Source organism: Erpetoichthys calabaricus, chromosome 14 (genome assembly GCF_900747795.2).
Source record: "Erpetoichthys calabaricus chromosome 14, fErpCal1.3, whole genome shotgun sequence".
In the NCBI taxonomy this organism is placed as follows: Eukaryota; Metazoa; Chordata; class Cladistia; order Polypteriformes; family Polypteridae; genus Erpetoichthys; species Erpetoichthys calabaricus.
Window position 1 is genome coordinate 104288825 of NC_041407.2, and position 25123 is coordinate 104313947.

At 40.7% G+C, this 25123-nt stretch overlaps 1 protein-coding gene across 2 annotated transcripts in view; it reads left to right on the forward strand.

Moving 5' to 3' along the window:
• The window catches only part of lsm12b (LSM12 homolog b), a 41410-nt gene that overhangs the window by 15406 nt on the left and 881 nt on the right, over positions 1-25123 (forward strand). For both annotated transcript variants that reach the window (XM_028819571.2, XM_028819570.2), the window contains exons 2-3: positions 6262-6395; positions 21617-21726. In XM_028819571.2, coding sequence (XP_028675404.1) covers positions 6262-6395; positions 21617-21726 — 244 coding nt within the window. The remainder of the gene's footprint in view (positions 1-6261; positions 6396-21616; positions 21727-25123) is intronic.

Here is a 25123-nt window from a genome sequence, read left to right on the forward strand (position 1 = left end):
ACGTATCTAAACATTTTCTGTCGTTTGTTACTATTAACATACGAAAACATTTTCTGTTTCAGCCATGTGTTCAGCATTTCTTGCCTCGCATTTCTTCTGTCATTCTATATTTACACGGATTGTTGTAGACACCGAACACACATGAAATGTATGTATTTCAAATCATGGGATTTTGTGACCTATATAATTCCATACAAACGCATCACCAGATAAGTTGTTCAGCACAGACTTCAGCGGTGAGGATCGCAGCAGGGTAATGCCTTCATCTGACTGAATGGAGTGGGTGGTTAGCATTCTGCTAACCCACGCATTTACAAAACAAAAGTGGGTTTTTATGCCAAGAAGCTTGTAACTCCTTATCAGTGTGCTATGTCAGGAGTTACACAGTTTCAGGGATTCTGGTGTTAAGGATATGACATACTTTGGGTATAGAAAAGAATCACCTCTCCCACCCCTTTGAAAATATTCACATTTTGTTGCTTAACAGCCTAAAATGAAAACACACACAAATATTTGTTCAGCTCTGTTTACTCGATGCAACCTACAATATCCAAGTCAAAGATATAATAGCAACAGTTCAGAAAAATAATACATTAAAAACAACAGTTGCTGAGATTGATAAAGGATCATCACCTCCCAAACAATACAGTGGAACCTCGGTTTGCGAGTAACTTGGTTTACGACTGTTCTGCAAGACGGGCTAAAATTTTTTATAAATTTTGACTTGATAAATGAGCGAGGTCTTGCAGTACGAATAGTATGTATATGCTTTGTCTGCTGAGTGTCCTGTGATCACAACTGAGCTGATGGTGGTTCTCTCTCTCTCGCTGCAGGATTGTGGGTAATTGTCTCCTATTCTCCATCTGAGTCGACGTGCCTCACTCATATAGTCAACATCCATACGAGCGTATACTGTTTACTACAGCATTGTGACTGTGTGTATGTTCTGTGACGTGCGAGTCCCCATCTTTCACCCCAAAACACGAAGCGGAGTGTCAGTTCTTTAGCAACACCAGTTTTATTCAGCTTGAAATGGCAACAGCACGGTTATTTATTGTAGCGGGATCTGCCGCTCTTCTATACACAGACACAGCAGTCAGGCAGGGTCGTGGCCAAGTAGTACTGTGCCCTGCACATTTATAATGTTCCTTGTATCACCCATCGACGGCAGGTGCTTATAGCTTGTCCGCGATCTTTTTGGATTCGCTTTTACGGCGAACTGCTACAGTGCTGGGAGACTGCAATTGCTTTGGGATTGCTTTCGTACCATTGGGTGGAATCCCACAAGAGTTTAGAAACTCGCTCACACCAGCCATGATTCTTTTCAAAGGTAAAGTGCAGGTTTATTTGTTTTAGATAGATAGATAGAGATAGATAGATACTTTATTAATCCCAATGGGAAATTCACATTCTCCAGCAGCAGCATACTGATACAATAAATGATATTAAATTAAAGAAAGATAATAATGCAGGTGAAAAACAGACAATAACTTTGTATAATGTTAAATGTTAACATTTACCCCCCGGGTGGAATTAAAGAGTCGCATAGTTTGGGGGAGGAACGATCTTATGTATTTTTACTTTATATTTTGTATTAATTTTTTTATGAATAGTTTTGGGTTGTGGAACGAATCATCTGAGTTTCCATTATTTCATATGGGGAAACTCACTTTGATATACGAATCACATACTCGAGAACACCAGTGGAAATTTAAGGGGACGGGCATTTACGACCAAAGCCAGGAAGCACTTCTTCACACAAAGAGCTGTGGGACTCTGGAACAAACTACCAAGACATATAGTTGTAATGGAAATTTTGACAACATTTAATAAATGCCTGGATATGATTTTGGGACAGTTTAGTTCTTAGCTAAACAAACAAGCTTGATAGACTGAATGATCTCCACTCATCTGGTAAATTTCTTACATTCTTATGACCCCAATGTCCAAATAACAGAATTGTGGAATCATAATTCTCCAACATCAAATAAATTCTAGAGCCAAAACCAGTGCTGGTAAGATCCATCCATCCATTTTCCAACCCGCTGAATCCGAACACAGGGTCACAGGGGTCTGCTGGAGCCAATCCCAGCCAACACAGGGGTGCTGGTAAGATGATGATCGCAATTTTTAATGATGCTGAGGCCCACATAACTTGCCAGTATTGCGCTGATTTGCGTTGACATTTGTGGCAATCAGTGAAGCACATCATAGGAAGCTGGCGAGCACTGCAGTGCCGGCCCACCCTGCATGGGTTGCAAATGCTGCTTTGTGAAATGGATTTAAAGACGTAAGACCCACCACCCTGTTCTCCGGACCCACCTCTTCCCCAATATGTAATGCTACCTCTTAGGGGAAGTCCTATGCCAATGACTAAGATGATGAGTCCGGTGATGAAGAGAGGGCACTCGAGAGAGACAAAGCATTTTATTCAAGTAGCTTTTAAAAGATTTTTAAATGTAATTAGCATATTAGTCTTTTTTTGAAATTGGGTTTAAAAAAAAAGTTTATAGGGAAGGCATATAAGCCTTTGATCACTACTAATACTTAAACGTTTATCTGTATGTGTGCGTATATACATGTGTTTATACTTGCAAGCATATTAGTGATCTGTTAAACTTTTGTTTGGACAGTTTACTTTGTTGGATGTTCTACCAATAGCTAAATTCCAAAATCCACTAAATTAATGTCTCCTAGTGGTAGATCATGTTGTAAACTGGAAGGCAGATGTTTTGAGATTCGTTAGTTCAAGGCACTTGAGTGTGTTGCATGTCGATTAGCACATGCAAAATAAAAATGTTAACTGTACTTGTGACAGTAATTTAACCCATAGGTTCCTCTCCCATTTGATAGTCCACCCACATGGGGACCGGAAATGCACAAAATAAACCCTGCCATGTCCATTGTATTATTTCTACATTGCCAGCTTATGCGTGGGTGTCCAAGGTCTTACTGTTCTTTGCTGTTTCATCAGAAGATGGAAAGTGTGCTGCATTTCTAGCCTTGCTTATGTTTTCAGGAGAGGAAATGTGGTCAGCCGAGTGTTTCCAGTCAAAGAGTTCGTGAATCATTGTATTGAGTTATGATTTGTGTGTCCAGGCTTACTAGACTTCGACTCCCACACAGTCCCTCCTGGATTCAGAGAAAAATGAAATAATTACTTGTGTTCCTAACAGTATTAGCAATTGTGGCTTGGCAAATTTATTGAAGACTTTAAAAAGACAATGGTGTAATAGTATGAAAAAGCGTTTTTATTTTTTAAAAGTCTGACTTTGACTTACAGGCATATAAAGGTCTCGAGCTGCTTCATCTCTGTGTGGCTGGTGGTTTGTTTATGCAGTTGGAATGTAGATTGACTCCGATTCTGACTTTATTGATTCCAATTATGAGTTTAAATGTTGTAATATTATTGCTTCTTCTTTCTCTTCATCTCCTCCCATCTCCATACACAGTTGATATGTGAAAGGTTTTAGCTAAATTTGTACTGCTGGGTGTTTCTCCTGACTCTAATTGTCTGTATTTATTGGAGCTTAGAACCGGCACTAGTTTGGGATGATTTGCCCTGTTGCTGATGGCTAGATTTAAATATTGTATCATAACAGTGCAGAAATAATAGCGCCCTCTTCTACGCGGTGGTGTGCTGGGGAGGCAGCATTAAGAGGAAAGACGCCTCACGTCTGGACAAACTGGTGAGGAAGGCAAGCTCTATTGTTGGCATGGAGCTGGACAGTTTAACATCTGTGGCAGAGCGAAGGGCGCTCAGCAGGCTCCTATCAATTATGGAGAATCCACTGCATCCACTAAATAATGTCATCTCCAGACAGAAGAGCAGCTTCAGCGACAGACTGCTGTCACCATCCTGCTCCACTGACACACTGAGGAGATCGTTCCTCCCCCAAACTATGCGACTCTTTAATTCCACCCGGGGGGGGGGTAAACATTAACATTTAACATTATACATAGTTATTGTCTGTTTTTCACCTGCATTATTATCATTCTTTAATTTAATATTATTTATTGTATCAGTATGCTGCTGCTGAAGAATGTGAATTTCCCATTGGGATTAATAAAGTATCTATCTATCTATCTCTATCTATCATAATACTTGCAAATACATGTTACATACCATATTACTATTATAGACACATAAAATGTTCCTTGCGAAGTAGATTTTGTGTTTTTGTCAACTGTTCTATGAAGACATGCATGTACAAATTTCATTGCACCTCTGTACACATGACAATCCTGCCTGGACTTGATGTCATTACCAATGAAAAGCAGCGTTTGGCTGGAACTGAAATCCGTAGCCATTGCGGCTCTCCATGGGCTGAGGTGAATAGCCCTGCATTACCCACTTAGAGGGTAGCAATTGCCATGGGTTTTTTGTTCCAGTCCAAATCTTCTAACAAGTGGAGCTCCTGACGTGGTTAAGCTTGTTCTTATTTGGAATGTCAGAAACATTATGACAAGAACCGGCCATTTAGTCCAGCAAGCTCATCCATTCTGTTCACCTAGATAGTCCAAAGTAACAATAAGTCAAGAGTTTAGAGTCTGCTAGTTCAGAGCTTTATTGTGCCACTAGCTGTTATACCCTTCTGAGTGTTAACACAGACATATGCACTGCAAATGTAATGTGCCATTTGTGTTGGAATGACAAATGCAATGCGTTTAATTACTACAAATGTTTGTGGTGGATTGGCAGTCCAGCCAGTATTTTTTTTTAATTTTTTTTTTTTCCATGCTATTGCATTCCATTCAAACTAGTGTGGTGCTGAGGTGTCGCCCATTGCATGGCTGTGCTCGGGTCCTAATTTGGGATCCTGAGGTGGTCCATCATGTGGTGGGTGCGGCAACGCGTTGCATCAGTGCCTGCTCCTAACTCTTTCTCTCTGTGGTGCACCGTCTGTTGGAATGACAAATGCAATGCGTTTTATAATGTTTGTGTTGTGCCATCTTTTAAAATAATGGAGACATAGCAATTAATTGGACACAAACACTTATCTTTTTTTTTAGGTGGATTACAGAAATGCCTACTCAAGTTTTAGTTTATCTTTTGTATGGGCAATTTTAAGTTATCAAGATTTTGCAATATTTATTTTGAAATACCATACTTATAAAATGTATGTCTTTTTAAATAAACCCCACTGGTGGAAATAATACAGAAATGCCTCCTTCTCTCAAATATTTAGTGCCGTGTCTTCTCTTTGGTAATTGTTGTTATCTGAAATACTTGCAAAATAAAAAGACCCTCCTGTCTATTTAAACTTAGCTTCATTTTTTTTCACTTTGGATTGTCTTCCTGGCTAGAGTATGAGAATAGGACGAGGCCACTTAACTGTACAAGGAGTTTATTAAAAACGTAATAAGTTATAACTGGCCTCTCTTGGACTTGGTGTCCTGGGTTTAAATTGTTCAACAACAACATTATTTATTCCAATAGCACAATTTCATACAAATAATGCAGCTCAAAGTGCTTTACATGATGAAGATAGAGAAAAAAGACAAATAAAAATTAGAATAAGGGAACACTAATTAACATAGAATAACAGTAAGGTCTGATGGCCAGGGAGGACAGAAAAACAAAAAAAGTCCAGAAGGCTGAAGAAAAAAATAAAATCTGCAGGGGTTCTAGGCCACGAGACCACCCAGCCCCCTCTAGGCGTTCTACCTAACAAGAATGACCTCATGATATTCAGGGTTATCATGGAAGAACTTGATGATGACAGTCATGTGGACTTCTGGCCTTTAATCCATCAATGTTCAGCACTTTGTTGTCAGTGTGGTATTTCTCTGTCTCGCTCTCTCTAACTCTCTCTGTCTGTCAGTGTGGATTTTCCTCCTGCATACCCAAAGTTGGGTTAGTTGACATGACTGTAAGTGGGTAGTGTATTGAGACAGCGTTCTGTACAGGGTTGGCCCCTCTCTTGTGCCCGATGCTACTGGAAGTGGGCACAGGCCCCCCAAAACAATTTAACTAGATTGAGTGGGCTTGAGAATATATGTGTATCTATCCATGCATGAATATGTATTTAAAAGTAATTGTAGCGTTGTATATGTATGAAATACCCAATTACTAAATAAACTCAATTGGTTAATGGGTGACGCTGGAATACAGAATCGATTTGTGTAATCCTATTGCAATTTGTGGTGGGTACCGCTAATCCTTTTTTTAAATCGGTGGGCTTATTAGGGTTTCCAAATAGTTTAATAATCTTTCCTTTCAGAAAAAATGTTTTTTCCTTGATTCCAGTCTTCTTACAGAATGCCCCTCTTCCAGCGGAAAACCCAATCTCAGTGATGTTATCTTGATTAATTTAGCCTTCGTTTCAGAAGTTGCTATACTAAATGACCGCACGGAGACTCCTCCACCATTAGCATCACTGAATGTTAACAAGGTAAGCTGGCAAGATCTTTCATCTTTCTTTTGACACACACGTAATGAATGTTGGCCTCAGACAAACTGTTCGGTCATCTCTATTCCTAAACTGCCTTGTCTCCCAGATGCTCAACTCTTTGTTTTGCTGATAACTGCTTTGGTTTAGATTTAATTTGCACAAATCTTCGGTAGCTTAAAGTACTGTAACATAACTTCTCCACCTTTAGGTGAAGACCTCATTTGTTCATTATGATATGCATGGACTTGTGCAGGAGCCTTTTTTTGTTCATTCTTCTTATGGATGCTTATATCCAGATTCTCTGGAAAACTTGTCACTAACACTTAAAACATTTGGGAGCTGGCAGCATCATCTTTGGGGTCAGAACATCAGGAGAGTTTTGATTGTAAAATGCCATTTACCCTCACAAAGATCGCCATCTGCCTACCTAATTCCTCCTAAATGTCATCTTGTATCAATAAAATATTTAGATCATGTTGTTATATTTGTTAAGTGTATATTTTAAACTAATCAAATGGATTTATTATTATAAGGTAACATTACATATATATATATATATATAATGTATGTATGTATGTATGTATGTATGTATGTATATATGTATATATACAAGCGTTACCTGGTAGGTAACCACCCATACAATCAGATTGTGACACAGACTTCGAATGCCGTGAATGTAATTACCCCGATCTACATGCTGTCAAATAAACGAACCACACGCTGTGGCGCAACGTTAGGGGCATCGCCTCTGGCGCTGACGTCCGAGGTTCGATTCCCGAGAGGGAGTGCAGTGGAGTGTGTACACCTGATGAGCCCAGAATGAGGGCGAAACACGTGTCGTGTACTCTTTGCATTTATTTGACAGTAAACTATTTCAACCATTCTATGATCTGCTCCTCACAAACTGAGGGCACCGTGGCGAATGTTAGCAGATTGCTGGCCAACCACAAGCGTTACCTGGTAGGTAACCACCCATACAATCAGATTGTGACACAGACTTCGAATGCCGTGAATATATATATATATATAATATAATATATATATATATATATATATATATATATATATATATATATAAAATCTCATGATAGTGAAGAACACATTTAATAGTCAGATCAATAAATTAATAATAAGAATGAGATTAACATTAGAAAGTTTGTTGAGAACAGGCCATTCAACCCAACAGAGTTCAGCAATTCTGTTCACCTAATTTCTCCAAAATAACATGAAGTTGAGATGTGAAGGTCCCTAAAGTTCTACAGTATATCGCACTGTTTGGTCGCTTATTCCATGGATCTGTGGTTCCCTGTGTGGAGAAGATTGTGTGAAGTTTACCCTCAACAAGTTTCCAGTTGTGTCCTGTGTTCTTGTTTAACTTATTTAATGTAACAGGTTGGATCCACTGTACCATTTCCTTTCATAATTTTAAATTACTTCAGTCACACCACTTCTTAATCTCCAATTGCTTAAACTGAAAAGGTTCAACTCCTTATATACCTCCCAGAATCGGCCTAGTTGCTCATTTTTTAGCAATGCTTATCTTTTTTTTTTGTAGCCCGGAGTCCAAAAGTGAACATCGTACTTCAGGTTAGGGCTTACAAGTACATTATAAAGCTAATGCTGATGTCTTCAACTCAGTCCTGGGGAGACCCTGTGGCTGCAGATTTCTGTTTTTTATCCATTCCCACGTTCCACAATCAGTAAGTCTATTTTTTCTGGCCTAAATGTCACATTATGCAACAACCAGTCGTAGTTGAGTGTGTGAAATTTTCAGATTAGAGGAGCTGATCTGGCCGCCAAACCATATCTGTTTGACACAACACATTGTCAAATTTAATTGACAGCATGACCGCTTTCCAGCATCATTATGCTTGCACCTTTTTGTGAAGACTAATAGCATCCTAAGCCTAACCCTGGTGGAGCCTGTGCTGTATGAGGGGTTAGCAGGCACGGCAAGTTCAGCTGCAGTCTTTTATGATTTCCCCCATTCTGTCAACAACAACATTTATTTCTATGGCACATTTTCATACAAAGAATGTAGCTCAAAGTGATTTGCAAGATTTCAGAGAGAAAGTTATAAGAAATTTAAAAAGCAAATTAGATTAATTAAGAATAAGTAATAACGTAAAAGTAAACAACTCCATAAGTCTTAAATGCAGGGCTGTGGAGTCGATGGATAAATCCTTCGATTCCAACTTCGACTCCTTAGTTTCTGGTACTTCTGACTCGGACTCCTCTGTATTTAATATGCTGATGTATTTTCCATGTTGATTAAAGGAAGGCAACACACGCGCCATTTAACCACAGAACTAGTGGCTAGGAAGCTGACTCTCTACCATATTGGCCAGTTAAACAAAAGACAAAAACCCCTGAACACACATCAGGCCATAGCACACATCTACACCTACATCATTACACTTGTTTACACTCAAATGAACTTGTTAAACGCATTATATCTGAAATAAAATGAAAACACTTTTTGTAATGTACCATAATAATAATACATTTTATATATATATAGCGCCTTTCCCATGCTCAAGGTGCTTCACAGAGTCTTAGAAAATAAAAACAGCAGGGTCCATGTAACATTGGATACAAAAGTTTTCCTGAATAGAACAATGAAACAGATAACAAAGCATCAAATAGAATAAAGAACAATAAACCAGAGTAAAATACTAAAAGAAAAACCTAATTTGTGATATGACAGACACACAAATTATCCTGAGCACCTGGACAGAGTGGTAAACTGGAAAAAATGGGCAGAATGTTAAATTAAGTTAAAAGCCTTCCTAAATAGATTAGTTTTAAGTTGTTTTTTAAAAGAATTCATGGAGTCGGCTGATCTCATTAATTTCAGGATGTCGTTCCAAAGTCTGGGCGCTATACAGCTGAAGGCCCTGCTGTCACCCGTGGAGTGTAGATTAGTGTGGGGCACAACAAGATTGCCAGAATCGGAGGACCTTAGTGGGCGGACAGGCACATAGTGATGGAGAAGGTCACTGATGTAGTGGCACAAGGCCATTTAAAGCTTTGTAGATTATTGGTAGAATTTGATATTCGGTCCTGTAGGACACAGGGAGCCAGTGAAGATGAAGCAAGATGAGTGTGATGTGCTCGCTGCTGCTGGTCCGTGTCAGGACTATTGCAGCCAAGTTTTAATCCAGATTACAATATGTGAATGTCGGGTTGTATAATAACTCGACTGAACTTCACACTAGTAGTAACGCAACTATGCACTGGGCTTTATTCTTACATCAGAGAAGTACTTCGTTATGACTATTGTTTGTGAAATGGGACATTTGAACTTGCTGTATTTTTTTTTCTTTTCTCATTACAATTTAAATTTATTAAGAGTCGGTACATTTTTGCCAAGTCCGACCCCGACTCCAGGTACCCAAAATTGTCTCAGACTCCACAGCCCTACTAAAATAGGCATTGATGTATAATTAGTAGAAGGGCACTGTATACAGTATCATACCATCTTGTCGTGATACACGAGACATCAGACAGGCTAGCTTCTCTTCTGTTTGTAAGATCCCAAACGCCCATGTTCCTTAGCTCTCATTACTGCTGTATGTGTACTTTCAATTGAGCATTCATTGGTTTGTCTGCTGTCAAGCACCCAGAGTCCACCACTTCGACTGATGATAAAGTCAAACTTGTAGACTAGCTGGAGTGAGTCACTTGGTATGTCAGACTAGACGACCGGCCCTTATGGGCGCACGCAGCCAGCTGCCTCAGACTCGATATGATTATGAAAATGAAGGCTACAAATGAAATTCACTGGAAATGTTGTCTAATGTGACATGGCTTTCACCAGTCATTGTAATTAGCTGAGCTTTTATTCTGCACAGTAATGTGTGTGTGTTTTTGTTTTAATATATAAGGCATGTAGAAATATTTAAAGCTACAACAAAAATACAAATGCTTGACTGTCATTTTTGTTTTCCTATTAATTTGCCTCTTTTCTGTGTAGTTTTCTTTCTTAATGGTGTCATAGTAATGAAAATGAACCTGGAGCCGAGCAGATACCCAGGCAAACATTGAATGCTGAAAGTCTTAAACTGCTTAAGGGTCAGACCAGTTAAGGCACTCATTCGTAAATCCATCCAGTATCCATCCCGCTATATCCTAACTACAGGGTCACGGGGGTGGGGGGGGTCTGCTGGAGCCAATCCCAGCCAACACAGGGTGCAAGGCAGGAAACAACCCCTGGGCAGGGCGCCAGCCCACCGCAGAGCACACACTAGAATCGCCAGTGCACCTAACCTGCATGTCTTTGGACTGTGGGAGGAAACCCACGCAGACACGGGGAGAACATGCAGACTTCACGCAGGTAGGACCCAGGAAGCAAACCCTGGCCTCCTAACTGTGAGGCAGCAGCGCTACCCACTGTGCCACCGTGCCACCCTCATTCATAAATAATGGATTAAATAACCAGAACAGCAGAATAAAAATCGGGATAATGAAAGTCTTAAAATCCAATCATTTCCATGTAGCATACGTACATCATTGGTAATAAAATATTCTAATAAAAATTTTACCAAACTTTGTTTTGGGGTCAATGTATAAATTGTAAAACTATGTAGAACAATTAAGCTAGGAGTTAAACTACAAACAGAAATTATTAGGAACAGAAACCAGCAGCAAACATGGGGGTCCCCAGAACTGAGTTTGAGAACCACTTGACTAATAGACAGTTTTTTCTATTTTATCTTAAGCCTTCCCCCATACCCCCCCCAAGAACGTGAAAAATAAATTCACACAGCAAAATGCACAGTTGGCTTCCCAAGTGCAAATTTCAAGTGCTTTCCCTGTTCAGGATGGTGCCCCACTACGTGAATGCCCTCTCTTATTGGTATATTTACCCCACTGGGACTCAATGGGTCACGTTTTTCCACTTTTTGCTGCTTGAGTCTAATGAAGGATTAGTGCTTTTAAGGTTGAATTTGGAAAGATTGAATGTGCCAAAACATAAATTAAGGTTTATTGGTGATTGCCCCCTCCGATGTAAGGGTGAACTGTATCCTGCAAGTCTCAGCGAGAGCCAAATGTTTCATTTCTACTTTATTTTGTTTAAAGCACAGCCGTGATGGTTATGTGAAAGTGTCACATTTCATTAAAACCAAATGATTTTTTGCTTTAATTTGTGGCCAAGGCTAGCATTGCCTAATCTGTTTTTCCACCCCCATCTTCCTTCCTCCATTTTCGTTTTTGGCCAAGATTGAAAATGTGCAGAAGTCATTTAGACTGAAGCCAAAAATGATAGGCCTTCATTTTTTAAAATGTAACTAAGGTAGAAAATAACACAGCTAATGTACAAAATGAAATTTAAACTGCACTATAAACTTGATCTTTCTCAATAGTTCAGATAGTCCTGAAGTGAAACAAAAGGATGCATCAAAGATTTAGGGTTTTGCTCAGGATAATCTAAAGAGAAGCATATCAGTAGGATGAAAATAACGAGGTGAGGGGAATGGAAAGGCAAAATAAAGCTAGGATTTGCATTATTGGTGGCACATTGTAAATATTTAGTTAAGTTTAATCTGATGTGAACTTAGTTAACAAAAATACATATCTGCTTGTAGTGGTTGGTCTCTAAAGAGAAACGAGTCTTCAGACCAGTCAGTGGGACCATTGTCTTTGTTTTGAATCCTACTCTTAGCTGCTTTCTGCATGGACTTTGTACCTTCTGTCTGGTCTCTGTGGATTTTTCTTCAGATTCTCCAGTTTTCTGCTTGCATCCCCAACGATGTGAAGGTTAGATTGGTTAGTGATCTTAAATTGGGCCTCTCCACATTTGGCTCCTGCTTTGCACCCAGTGTAACCCCTGACCCCCCCCCCCCCCCCCCCCCCAATCAATATAAAATGGATTTTGTGGGTTTGAGAGGTTTTGAACTGATAAAGATCCACAAGTTTCAGTAATTCATTTAGGAGCAGGCGCTGATACAGTGAATTGCCTCATCCACCACATGACAAACTAACTCTGGATCCCAGATTAGGACCCGAGTGCAGCCATGCAATGGTTGAGATACCTCAGTACCACACCAGTTCAGATGCAGTGGAACACTGGGAGGTTTTTTTATGGTGGCTGGAGATCCAATTCTGCCACCAACCCCCAGGTTTTTTTTTTCCTGCAGGTTGGAGGGCCTGGATGCAGATTAATGTCCTACCCAGGACGGAGCAATTCATTTAAACAATGAGAAATGTAATTTAACTATTTTGGTAACATTCTTGTTTCATAACATAAAATACATATCTGAAAGCTCACTGCTGGCTGAAAAGTAACAATGTATGAAACTCTAAATGGTGTCAGTTAAACATCTACCACCCAGCAGTAGATGACATCCCTTTTATTTAGGACAAGGGTGTCCAACGCTAATCCTGGAGGACTGCAGTAGCTGCTGGTTTTCCTTCCAGCCACTTTGTTCATCAGGGACCAATTTCTGTTATTAATTGACTTCCCTTCATTTTAATTTCTGTGTTTTAAAAGACCCTGTCTTCTGAATTGATTTTTTTTTCCTTAAATGGCAGCCAAACAAAAATGAAGTGTAAAATGAGCTAACAGATAACCAGTATCTTAATTAGAAGACGATTCTTGATGTTAATGAAACCCGTTATTTACCTGCGTTGCTTGTTACTGCTCTCATTCTGCCACAGCAGACATTTTCAAAACTGTTGATTGTTCTTTTTTCTAAGAGAACAATCAAGCAGTCAATTAAAATGTTAAGGGCGGAGTGGTGGCTCTGAAGCTAAGGATCTGTGCTGGTATCCCGAATCCCCGTCACTGCCAAAAAGAGATCCTACTCTGCTGGGCCCTTGAGCAAGACCCTTAACCTGTAATTGCTCCAGGGGAGCTGTATAATGGCTGACCTGGCGCTCTGACCCCAAGGGGTATGCGAAAAAACTAACAAATTCCTGATACAAGAAATTGTATAAGGTGAAATAAAAGAACAAAAAAATAAGTTAATTAGCAGCAGAAACTGGTCACTGATTAACACTAGAATTACCAGAGCCTACGAAAAAACTCGTAAATCCGTCCCACCTTAAATCGCGTCTTAAATCCGTTTACACCTCTCCGCCAGAGTGTTCTCTTATTTGTACCTTTTGTGAAAGTGTTTCTTTGATATATGGACTTCAGGCTTCATATATCAAAGAAACACTTTCACAAAAGGTACAAATAGTTTATGCCTACATTTTGTCATTTACTATTAGAATATGAAAAACGTTTCTGTTTTAAAAATGTGTTTGCACAGACTACTATAGAAACGGAACACACATGAAATGCGTGTATTCCAAATAACGCTATATTATTTCCACTGTAAAACTCCACTTCAATCCCAGATAATCAAATCAAGGCAAGGCATGAGCTAGGAGAAGTTCATTCTAAGTCGGTGGGGGGATGGAATAGTTGGCTGCTAGTAGCTTGTGTTTATCAGCACATTTAGATGACAAAAGACTCTGGCAGAGATGTGCAAACGGATTTAAGACGCGATTTAAGGTGGGACGGATTTACGAGTTTTTTCGTAGGCTCTGGTAATTCTAGTGTTAAGAAAAGAGATAGAATGAATGTATGCAGCCACTGTGGCCCACCAAGATCGGAGTAGGACATCTCTAATTTAGGGAGTAGGTTTTTCCAGTTTTCACCCAAGATTTAACACACTTAGGTTTGTTGTGTGTGTATATAAACTGACCCCCCCAAGGGGAAGGGTGTCTCTGCAGAACAACATGGGTGTTCCCCAAGCAGTATGGGTGGGTTTCAAGCATCCAGTCATCGTTAAACCTTTTTTTCGGTGACAAAAAACAGGGAAACTGGAACACACCCTGCAAAATACAACTGTAATGGCTTGATTCCGCCACTAACTTTCAATTTTTAAAATGCAATGAGCTGGGATGTGTAATGTGCCTGCTTTGCTCTGCATTAAGCGGTACCGTTCCAATTTATAACCACACACATCCACACGCGATGTCCTGCTGAGCACGCTTTTTTTTTTTTTTAATTAACCTACCATTCTTCCGGATGTCAATGTCAGATGTGCTGCACATTACATTTATTCTCGTCACTGTGTTATGTGTACATTCTGTCTACCTCCCCATCCCCTTAGCACAGTAACATGACTGTACAATACCAATATTTCTTTTGTCCAATATATATTTATATTCTGCTACAATATTCAAATTAATGTGTATTTAGCTCCTATATAATATTCTGTCTCTGTGCAATGCTCATGCACTTTACCTTTTATATGATTATTCATGTGTCGATATTCCACAAACCTAACACCAGCTTTTAAAACAAATGGCTCCCTCATATGAGGACCTTGCCAACACCCGGTACCATAGCAGAGCAAAGAACATCATCAAGGACATGTCTCACCCCGGTCATCAGCACTTCGAACCTCTGCCCTCAGGAAAACATGATGTCAATCAAAATACGCACTAACAGACTGCCGAACAGCTTATTTCAAAAAGAATTCCAGTCGTTCAATAATAACTTTGAACGTCTTTAATATCCATACGCATCCAGACTAAGATTCTTTTTCCGGTATGATAAGAAGTCCCGTCCCACAGCCAATCAGATACTTAACTTGAAATCCGCCCAGTTGTTGTTTTAGCCAATCAGAAACTCCAATGGAAACGCACCTACTCCGCTTGAAATCTACCCAGTGTTTGTTTTAGCCAATCAGAACAACGCTTTGAAACCGTCCACTGTAATACACTTCCAGTACTTGAAATCCGCCCACTTGGGTCAGTGTTCTGCAGAGACTAGTACTTGCCCCCCCAGTCAGTGACAGTGTGAGTTTCTCTTGCAGTGGACTGATGTCCCATCCCAGTGTAGTTCATGTCTTGTACTGATTGTAGACTTCTCTTCCTTGTGACCTCCTTATGTTCTGTCTTGCAAATCACTGTGGGTGGTGTTCTCTGGTGGCCATAGTGAAGATGTTGAAACCTCAATACTGCATCATAGTAAGCCCCCTGAGCAAGTCGCTTAATATGCCAGCACTCCAGCTGCCCTGGAGTTTGGTCGATGTAGGCTATTGAAGTATATTCTGAGCCTGTACTTCAACCATATCTTTATTTTTAAGGGTTGTCTGTCTGATGTGCAAAAACCTACAAACCAATGGACCTCGAACCCTTATCTTGATCTTAATCAAGAGTTTATGATGTGATCTGTAATGCAACCCAAAAGAATTGGAAGGTGCAGGCAGTAAGAATTTTCTTTTTCTTTAGAGTTTCATACAGAATGGAGAGATATAACAGAGCCCAATGATGAGCAATGCGTAACGGCAAACAATGTGAAGAAACATCAATAGAAAAAAACAATCTTGCATTACTCGTGTCACATAACCCACATTTTCGTTATCCAATCATATGCACAAAACAGGCAAAACACCTGCTTTTTTGCTAAAATATCGTTAAATATTGTTAAATAGGCGCCCGTAATCAACGGGGAAACTAAAGTGACAAAGGACTGACTTTTTTTTTAATTAAAGATCCGCCTCTCACCCTCATTCATTGGTCAGGAATCCAGTCTTCACTTCAAAACAATTGGACCGTTCAGCCCAACATTTGATCCTTATTCACCTAATATCTGTACAAACCCCAGTTAAAATTTGAAGGTCCCCAACGTACAGTAGTACTGTTCACCACACTACTTGGCAGCTCATTCACATGTCTGTATTTCTCTGCATGAAAGAGATACTGTGAGGTTTACCCTTAATCAGTTTCCACCGGTGTTCCCATGTTTTGTAGAACTTGTAGCAAGTGGCATCCTACTACACTTTAACGAGTTTGAACACTGCAGTCATGACCTGTCTTAATCTCCACTTTGCTTAATTTAAAAAGATTCATCTTCTACAGTTTTTTTTTGTTTTTTTGTTTTTGATCAATCAAGTACTTCTATTGATGTACCTATAAATTTGGAGTGGGGTTTCTGTCTTTAGGCCCTCTAATTACTCCCATTATATACCTGTTTCTTGTAAAGTATGAACTAAAGAGCCCTTTTTCCCCTTCTGAATGCACTGTACTTGTGCAATACCATTCATCTCCTCTGGGTGCTGCTCAAGTCCTAGTTACTGTGTACACCTGTTATGTAGTATGGTGTTCCCACAACCTTTGTTTGTGTGTGTGTGTTTTTGTAAAGAAACTAAAAATAAATAGAAGAGAGGTCTTTTTACAACTATAGGCAGTAAAGAAGGATTTTGGAGGCAAAAACGAAAAGATTGAGGCACTAAAGCAAAATGAGACCATTCACGCTTATCCACACCTTTTATCTTTCTTCGTTATTGTCCCCCTATCCTTTCTCCTTCTTCTTCAAGGTGAACTCTCATCTACTCTCCGCTCAATGCTAAGTTCACTGGGGCAATGACCCCTGACCTCTTTTATACCGGTCACTAGACTACTTCCAAGGTTGCTTCAGTCTCCCATGAGGTACCTCAGGGTCAGGCATAGCATACAAAACCTTGAGGAGTAGTTTGTAGGGAGAAACCCCCTCTTAAACGGCAATACAACGGGAAACAAAACGTTTTTTTACCTCCTCTTTGCTCGATCAGCTGCTGTATTGGTGCTGCTGTTGCCGCCATGCCATGTGATCTGCATCTCGCACGGCACTTTGAACATTTAAAAGCCTGTCCTTTTGTCTCACTGTCTTGTCTCTCTTCTCCCCCAGACATCCTCAAACACTATTTGATCTCTTTTCGCTGTTCCGTTATTTCACCGAGTAATATTTTCCATTTGTTTGCGCTAATGCGATCTTTACTATCATTTTTTGAGACTTTCGAGTTTTCCCACTTCCATTCTCTCTAACCTGCTCTGCATGTGTATCATTTTTTACCACTTCTTTGCTCGATCAGCTGCTGGATTGCTGCTGCTGCCGTGCCGCATGATCTGCATCTCTTGCGGCGCTTCAAACATTTTAAAAGCCTGTACAGCAGCTGTCCTACTCTTTTTGTGTTTTATTTCTGGCCCCGGGCGTGGTTAGGTTAAATCTTTTGGCACAAAGTCCCGTCTCGCGAGACGTGACCTCTTGATATTTTTTAGTTTAGAATTTAAAAATGGAATAAGAATCAGAAAATCGAACATAGTCGCATTAAAGTTCGAGAAGTTCTGAAAAGAATCATACCAAACATATATATGTATGTTTTAACTCTTTAAGAGCTAATGTTGACTTTTGTCAAAAGGAGGAGTTGACGATGGTAATCAACTGTAAACGGTGACAAAACCAACCATTACGTTGGATTCTTATTGCTAGAAGGAAAGTTAGATTCATTGGTTTGAAGGAGATTCCCTGCGCTCACGTGAGTAGCAAGGCACACACACAACGGCAAAAATGGCAGTGACATCTGGCAAGAAATCAAAGCAAATGTGAAAAGCAAAATACTCCGTGGATGATGCTTTGCCTATTCTCTCTGAACTGGACTATGACTTGTCGGACTCAGATTTTGGTAGAAGTTATCGAAAACGAATGTGAGGTTCCAGCTTCAGCTGACTGGTCTTCAGCTAGTTGTGGTACTGACAATGTTCACCAGGGAGGACTGCCACTTAACAATCAGAATGTGGTGTTGTATCCATGAAATCTTTTAAAAAAACAGCTCAAAACTTCTCTGTTCAGGAAGGCTTTTAGCTCTACTTGACTTTATTACCCTTCTCTCAGTTTACCTTTATGTCAAGATGCTCGTGTAACCTGTGTGTGTGCGCGACCATCAATTACAGTGCATCCGGAAAGTATTCACAGCGCTTCACTTTTTCCACACTTTGTTATGTTACAGCCTTATTCCAAAATGGATTAAATTCATTTTTTTCCTCAGAATTCTACACACAACACCCCATAATGACAACGTGAAAAAAGTTTACTTGAGGTTTTTGCAAATTTATTAAAAAATAAAAAAATTGAGAAATCCCATGTACATAAGTATTCACAGCCTTTGCCATGAAGCTCAAAATTGAGCTCAGGTCCATCCTGTTTCCCCTGATCATCCTTGAGATGTTTCTACCGCTTAATTGGAGTCCACCTGTGGTAAATTCAGTTGACTGGACCTGATTTGGAAAGGCACACACCTGTCTATAGAAGGTCCCACAGTTGACAGCTCATGTCAGAGCACAAACCAAGCATGAAGTCAAAGGAATTGTCTGTAGACCTCCAAGACAGGATTGTCTGAAGGCACAAATCTGGGGAAGGTTACAGAAAAATTTCTGCTGCTTTGAAGGTCCCAATGAGCACAGTGGCCTACATCATCCATAAGTGGAAGAAGTTCGAAACCACCAGGACTCTTCCTAGAGCTGACTGGCCATCTAAACTGAGCGATCTGGTGAGAAGGGCCTTAGTCAGGGAGGTGACCAAGAACCCGATGGTCACTCTGTCAGGGCTTCAGAGCTCCAGAGGTCCTCTGTAGAGAGAGGAGAACTTTCTAGAAGGACAACCATCTCTGCAGCAATCCATCAATCAGGCCTGTATGGTAGAGTGGCCAGACGGAAGCCACTCCTTAGTAAAAGGCACATGGCAGCCTGCCTGGAATTTGCCAAAAGGCACCTGAAGGACTCTGACCATGAGAAGGAAAATTCTCTGGTCTGATGAGACAAAGATTGAACTCCTTTGGTGTGAATGCCAGGCGTCACGTTTGGAGGAAACCAGGCACCGCTCATCACCAGGCCAATACCATCCCTACAGTGAAGCATGGTGGTGGCAGCATCATGCTGTGGGGATGTTTTTCAGCGGCAGGAACTGGGAGACTAGTCAGGATAAAGGGAAAGATGACTGCAGCAATGTACAGAGACATCCTGGATGAAAACCTGCTCCAGAGCGCTCTTGGCCTCAGACTGGGGCGACGGTTCATCTTTCAGCAGGACAACGACCCTAAGCACACAGCCACGATATCAAAGGAGTGGCTTCAGGACAACTCTGTGAATCTCCTTGAGTGGCCCAGCCAGAGTCCAGACTTGAATCCGATTGAACATCTCTGGAGAGATCTTAAAATGGCTGTGCACCGACGCTTCCCATCCAACCTGATGGAGCTTGAGAGGTGCTGCAAAGAGGAATGGGCGAAACTGGCCAAGGATAGGTGTGCCAAGCTTGTGGCATCATATTCAACAAGACTTGAGGCTGGAATTGCTGCCAAAGGTGCATCGACAAAGTATTGAGCAAAGGCTGTGGATACTTATGGACATGGGATTTCTCAGTTCTTTTATTTTTAATAAATTTGCAAAAACCTCAAGTAAACTTTTTTCACGTTGTCATTATGGGGTGTTGTGTGCAGAATTCTGAGGAAAAAAATGAATTTAATCCATTTTGGAATAAGGCTGTGACATAACAAAATGTGCAAAAAGTGATGTGCTGTGAATACTTTCCGGATGCACTGTATGTAGTATGTATGTGTGTGTGTGTGTGTGTGTGTGTGTGTGTGTGTGTATGTATGTATGTATAATAAATGTGTGTGTGTGTGTGTGTGTATATATATTACACATACAAGAACTTACCAGAATTTTTTTATTCCTGGTTCATTAAGAGAACCCCTAGTAAAATTAAAGTCTAGTTAGAATCAAAAGTTTTTAACTTTCAAAGGATTTACATATTTTACATGTTCCTTAATATGATTTTACTACATTACGAATGATGTGTACAACTTGGTCAGCGGTAACTTGTTTAATGACAGTAGATTTAATCCTAGCCTAAAAAGACTGAAGAATAGTCGTAGACTACTAAGCACTGTTGTAAGTCGCTCTGGATAAGAGCGTCTGCTAAATGTTGTAAATGTAAATGTGTAAATGTGTGAGCCTGTGTGCAGAACCGAATCTGAATATTCTGAATGATACTTGACAAAGTTATAAGCATTGGAGAATGATACAAGTTAACTAATTTTGAACAAAATCTCTCTCTAGTAGTTTTTGCTATACCAAAATAACAATGTGTTTCCTTTTGGCTATATTTTACTGCTCAAATCACATCATTATGTGCAGAAAGTCTAATTTTGCAGCCATATGTCTTTCTTTATGTTCAAGAGACCAGCAGCTCACTGCCATTGTCTTTATTAAATTTCTTGAATAAAGGATTTTTTTTGACCCCCCAAAAAATGTTTGTGGGTGGCAACACTAAATATTGAGGGTGGTCCTTTTTACGAGTAGCTGCGTCATGGTGTTAAGAAGTAGAACTGTGTGGTACGTCCTACTGTATGCCTGAGTTTTGTGAGCCTTTTCAGCAGAATCGTTCCATTTTGTTGCATTTTGATCACTTCAGTAGTAGGATTACCATAATGAAGCATCTTCTGTTTTGATGGAAGGTAGAATTGTGCCAATTAAGCATTTTTCTTCCCTTTCAGTGGGAATGGTTTGTGTTTTTTTTTTTATGAGGGAAAGTGCGCTCAAGATGATGATGGCATCGAAAGGCACAGTCATTAAGAGACATTCACAGTCTGTAAATGAGAGAACAATGGGCACAGCTGTCATTTAGAAATGAGCCAGTTCTCTGCATTCATGAGCAGGCATCCCTCAGATGGAGCTGCTGGCTTGTAAGCGGTACCCACTGGTGATTGCACCGCATTAAGGGTGGGTCAGTAGCTGGTAGGATGGTCTGGGACACAAACTGTAAGACCACCAGTTCAGTTCTTATTGTTGCCTTACTGTGTTAACCCTGAGTGAGTCGTTTAACTTTGTAGCAGGACTGCAAAGACATAATGTCTATTTGTTATCACTGGCTAAGTTTACATTTATGTAAGAATTGCCAAGAGACCATATGAAAGTGGAAGTCATTTCTTGAAGAAAGATGAAGACATGAAGTATATAATCCAACGCAGCACCATTGGAATCCACTTGCATAATGAATCCACTTGAAATGAAGGGATTGTGCTCAAAAAATGCTTTAGTTGCCTCACATTTTTATGAAATTGTTTTGTTCACCCCACTGAATTAAAACTGAAAGTCTGCACTTCAACTGCATCGGAGTTGTTTCATTTCAAATTCATTGTGGTGATGTACAGAACCAAAATGAGAAAAAAGTTCTCTCTGTCCAAATATTTACGGACCTAACTGTTTGTGTATATGTATATGTGTGTGTATATGTGTGTGTGTGTGTATGTGTGTGTGTATGTGTGTGTGTGTGTGTATGTATGTATGTATGTATATATAATATATTAATATAATATAATACTGTGTGTGTATAAATAATATGTGTATGTATATAATGCCATTTTAGACCATCATGTTTTATTGTGTCTCATTTCCTCCCTTAGCTTGCCACCAGAGCACGGTCAGAAAAAGAAGATAAGTTATCCCAAGCGTATGCAATTAGTGCCGGGGTTTCCATGGAAGGCCAGCAGCTTTTTCAAACTATACACAAAACGTAAGTCTCAAGAGAAGTAATCCTAATGTACAAGATGCCTCATGGCTTGTCTGGGAATGGAGGATGAGAGGGTGTGTGTGTGTGTGTGTGTGTGTGTGTGTGTGTGTGTACATCATTGTCGGTGTAGAGCTGTGATAGGGTGAGTCCTTCCTTTTTCTCATCTTTTCAAGTGTGCTGCCTTTGCAGTAAGTGAATATTCTCATTGAGTCCTTCCCAGTCAACCCCCCATATAGTATTAACTCCCCTCTTAAGGCAGGGTAAAGCCTGTGGCACTTTACGCTATTTGTAGTCAGAAGGGATGTCGACGTTGATTTAGCAGTGTTGCTGAACTTGTTGCAGTCGCAGGTCGTATCAAATTACCCGACCACATGACAGCTTTCCAGAACACTTTCATATCTGAAAAGAATCATGAGCTTCCTGCATGCCAACAGCCAATAATGTGCTGTCAACCCGAGTTTCTGCCCTTAAATTTTTTTATTAATTAATTATGTTGTAGTACATAAATTCAGTGACCTTGAACACCTGAGCCTGTCTTCAGTGTAGCGAGGTCCAAAACACCTTCGTTCTTTATTCCTCATAACTGCATTAAATGCATTATACTTCAGGGTGAGCACTCATTGGCTGTCAGCTCTTACACAAGCAGAGCCCATCCCTACAACTGTAGATAAAATTAAACTATTTATACAGAGTCGCTAATTGTGAGTGACTCCACGACTGGCAGTCATGGCAGCGTGCCACAACTGATGTGCCAACTCATCAACATTATGTAAATGAAGTCTACAATTGTAAATCGCTGGAGAAGTCGTGTAATGTTGTGACAGGGCCTTACCTGAGCATTCCAAATTGTCTCTCAGTTTGTGGGTGCACCTTTTGGTGGACAGGTGCCCTGTCCACAGCTGGTTTCTGTTGCATAGGATTAGTGCTGGGTGGTATGACCAAAATTCTATTATCACGGTATTTTTCAAAATTTATACCGCTTTCACGGTATTCAACGGTATTTTTTTTCCCGTGTGTGAGTCGATGTTAACCACATTTTCCACTGCAGTTTCTGCAGTAGACTGACTAAGAAGAACCTATTCCACTGTCATGAGAATTGTACATTGTACAAAAAAACATTTTAATGTGCACACACGTATTAATACAGGTTTGCATGGCCCCATAAAGTGATAGTTTTCAAGGGGGGTGGCACTAATGAAGAGAAGGAATCACATTGGATGACAGTTGCAGTCAAAATATAGAACCTTTTTATTGAACAAATTTTGCAAACAACTTAAACTAAAAATTTGACAACCTATTATCAACCATCCAAAGAGGCATTTAGACTTAGTAAAATATCCAGAGGTCCATCCATTCGTTTTCCAACCCGCTGAATCCGAACACAGGGTCACGGGGGTCTGCTGGAGCCAATCCCAGCCAACACAGGGCACAAGGCAGGAACCAGTCCTGGGCAGGGTGCCAACCCACCGCAGGACGCACACAAACACACCCACACACCAAGCACACACTAGGGCCAATTTAGAATCGCCAATCCACCTAACCAGCATGTCTTTGGACTGTGGGAGGAAACCCACACAGACACGGGGAGAACATGCAAACTCCACGCAGGGAGGACCCGGGAAGCGAACCCAGGTCCCCAGATCTCCCAATTGCGAGGCAGCAGCGCTACCCACTGCGCCACCGTGCCGCCCAATATCCAGAGGTGCTTGTCAAAAGTTGTATTGCACTGAACATGTCTTAGAAAAGGAATAAATAGTAAATATTTTTTGTAAACCAACTACACTTTCTGTTAATGTTAATCTCCGTCTACTGACAGGTTAGTTATATGGATTTGTAATAGCGTTGGTTATCTTGATCCACCGCTTGCTTTTTTTGTCATAGGCAGTACCTCTAGCAGACGTGTCTACAAGTGACGTCTGACTCGAGTGTCCTCTGACTGTTTCAGTTTTACCTGAGGACGTGGAGGCTGCCAATCTTAGTTCCATACATTCATGGTACTCAAAAGCATGTTTGTGCCTAAGGTGGTGCAGCACATGGCTCGCGACAACTTTAGCTCGACAGCATTTGTAGTCAATAGTTGTTTGGTCCACATCCAACCTTTTAAACCCAAAGTATCTCCAGACAACAGACACGGCTCCTTTTTTCAGCAGAAGCTCTTCTGTGTCATCACGTTGAACTTTGTCTGATACAGATTCAGTTTCGGAATGTCTTCTGTCCATTTTCACTGCTCAGTACCTCCACTAATGTATGCACTCCGTTGCATGCGTTTAGCGGTGTAGTAGTGAAAAAGGTCCCCCCTTAAACAGTTTCCTGCTGCGCCACGTTTAGGCTATTTAAACCGGTGTAGCAGTATAAGAAAAATCCATATCATCACAAAAATAAAAAACGGTTTTCGGCATGAACTGGTATACTGTCCAGCACTACATAGGATCCTGCACTCCCAGCAACAATGAAGTGAATTAAGCAGATAATGTGATGTGATGGGGCCTTTACTCGTTATGCTCATCCACTGACTCTCACCTCTGTCACTAACAGTGACTGCCTCCATTGGGTATGTTAACAGTAATGTTTTTTTCCTCCGGGTCTCCAGATCAACTTCTGCTTTAATCCCCAGCCTCTCAACTGTCTGCTCTAAAACCCACAAGTCCGCTCCAACCCTGCTGTCATTCTCCACCACACTCGCAGTGTAGGGAATTCCTCTCAACCCGCCTTTTTCAACAACAACAACATTTATTTCTATAGCACATGTTCATACAAAAAGTAGCTCAAAGTGCTTTACATAATGAAGAAAAGAAAAATATAAGACAAAAATAAATTAAAATAAGACAACATTAGTTAACATAGGAAAGGAGTAAGATCCGATGGCCAGGGTGGACAGAAAAAACAAAAAAAAAAAAACTCCAGAGAGCTGGAGAAAAAAATAAAATCTGCAGGGGTTCCAGGCTACGAGACCACCCAGTCCAGTCCCCTCTGCAGTCTTTCCACCCAAGCACTTCAGATTTGTAATTTCTTCCTCTCAGAGGTCTGCTTACTTTATTCCTCCACTGACACATGTCCACTCTGCTCTGGAGAGATCTGAACTTTGCACAGCATTCCTCCTGGGACCACCCTTGTATCCATCCATCCATCCATCCATCCATCCTCTTCCGCTTATCCGAGATCGGGTCGCGGAGGCAGCAGCTTGAGCAGAGATGCCCAGACTTCCCTCTCCCTGGCCACTTCTTGTAGCTCTTCCGGGAGAATCCCGAGGCATTCCCAGGCCAGCCGAGATACATAGTCCCTCCAGTGTGTCCTGGGTCTTCCCCGGGGCCTCCTCCCGGTTAGAACACGTCACCAGGGAGGTGTCCAGGAGGCATCCTGATCAGATGCCCGAGCCACCTCATCACCACCCTTGTAGCTT